General features: G+C 60.5%; 1 protein-coding gene across 1 annotated transcript; it reads right to left on the bottom strand.

Moving 5' to 3' along the window:
- On the bottom strand, positions 1-1512 carry ARF6 (ARF GTPase 6). The gene is made up of 2 exons (XM_082762516.1): positions 1463-1512; positions 1-1142 (listed from the first exon to the last, which is right to left on the bottom strand). The coding sequence occupies exon 2, from the start codon at positions 1111-1113 to the stop codon at positions 586-588; it is 528 nt and encodes a 175-aa protein (XP_082618642.1). The 5' UTR covers positions 1114-1142; positions 1463-1512; the 3' UTR covers positions 1-585.
- Positions 1513-1829: the final 317 nt, after the last annotated feature.

Below are 1829 nucleotides of genomic sequence, written 5' to 3'. Positions count from 1 at the left end.
TTTGATTTTAAGCAATAATTTTCAGTTTACTAGATGAAGGAGACCTAGCAACATATTCCGCATGAATGCAAAAAAGTAGCAATCTACAGCAAGTGATAGAAGAGGGAAAAAAAATATATATATATATAATCAAAAAAAAGTAGAACCAGAAAGCATACGCTGAAAATGGTACCCCTCCCCCAACCGTCCCCCAAAATAATCAAACCATCTTAAGGGCTATCAAGAGGAAAAAACAAAACAAAACAAAACAAAACAAAAAAACAAAACAAAAAAAAAAGTTACTTAGCAAGTCTACAATGTGTCTTTCGCCTGTTTGCTGGAAGTCTGCCATAGCATCTAGTGCTCGCGTTCGTGTCACATTCGGAGATTAGAGCATCCTAACGCCAAGCGAGAAGAGTTAAAACAGGAATCCAGTCAAGTGTGGAGAAGGAAGGAAAGGGTGGTAACTGGAGAAAGGTGATCATAATCCTATGGATGCTTTTGTTTTACTTTTCAGTAGAGAATCATTCTTCCGGAAAGCCACGTGGGTTATTTTTTTTTTTTTTTCTCTTTTAATTCTTTGTAGACTAAATAGTTACTCTCTCATTAGGATTTATAATTGGACGTTAACCATGTCAGCCCTTCGTAGAGTCCGTCCCCTGTAGTAGCACAGGAGGGCTGCACGTACCAATTCCTATCCCTGATCCGGGTCAGGCCCAGTTTCTCCTGGATTTCGTGGGGTTTCATGGCATCGGGCAGGTCCTGCTTGTTGGCGAAGATGAGGATGATGGCGTCCCGCATCTCCCTGTCGTTGATGATGCGGTGCAGCTCCTGGCGGGCCTCGTCGATGCGGTCGCGATCGGCGCAGTCCACCACGAAGATCAGCCCCTGCGTGCCCGTGTAGTAGTGCCTCCAGAGCGGCCGGATCTTATCCTGGCCGCCGACGTCCCACACGTTGAACTTGACGTTTTTGTACGTGACCGTCTCCACGTTGAAGCCCACGGTGGGGATGGTGGTGACCGACTGGCCCAGCTTCAGTTTGTACAGGATGGTGGTCTTGCCGGCCGCGTCCAGCCCCAGCATCAGGATCCGCATCTCCTTGTTGCCGAAGATCTTGGACAGCACCTTGCCCATCCCGGCGGCATCCAAGGGCCCGGCGCCTGCTGAAGTGGGGGGGGGGGGAGCTGGAGGGGAGCGCAGCGGGGCCGGGCGGGGCTCAGCGCCGGCCGAGCATGAGGCGGCGACGGCGGCGGCAGCAGCAGCAGGAGGGGACAGCGGGGCCGGGGCTGCGGGCAGGGCCCCGCCGGGCCTCGCCTTGCCTCACCGGGCCTCGCCTCACGGGGCCGGGCCTCGCCTCACGGTGGGTGTGAGGTGAGGTGAGGTGAGGGGGGGAGGGGGGGGGGGGCCCGCCGGGCGCCTCAGCTCATGGACCCCGGCGGGGCTCGGAGCGGCGCGTCCCGCCCGCGGGGCCGCCTCCGGTTACCTGTGGGCGGCTCCGCGCCGCTCTCAGCCCGGCTCCGGCTCCCGGTTCCCGGCTCCGTGCCCTCCGTCCCCTCCCTTCCCTTCCCTTCCCTTCCCCTCCCCGCCGCCGCCGCCGCCGCCGCCGCCTCAGGGACCGGGCGCCGCGCGCCGCCTCGCTGCCCCCTGCCGCCGCCGCCACTGCGCATGCGCGCCGCGCCCCGGCCCGCCCCCGCCTCTGCGCATGCGCCGCCGCCGCCGCCGCCGCCGGCTTCCCGCGCGCTGGGGGGGAGGGAGGGGCGCGCCGCCCGCATCCCTTTCCCGCCACGCCCCCAACCCGCCTTGGCCCCGCCCATGACTGGCGCTGATTGGGTGAAGGGGAAGTGGGGGGG

The sequence above is a fragment of the Aythya marila genome (assembly GCF_965140915.1).
Source record: "Aythya marila genome assembly, chromosome: 5".
NCBI classification, from domain to species: Eukaryota; Metazoa; Chordata; class Aves; order Anseriformes; family Anatidae; genus Aythya; species Aythya marila.
Note: the sequence above shows the minus strand (reverse complement) of the source record. Positions and strands in the feature narration are given on the sequence as shown.

Bases quoted from the DNA above. Each gene is read 5' to 3' on its own strand.
- ARF6 (XM_082762516.1), bottom strand. From the start codon at position 1,113: ATGGGCAAGGTGCTGTCCAAGATCTTCGGCAACAAGGAGATGCGGATC.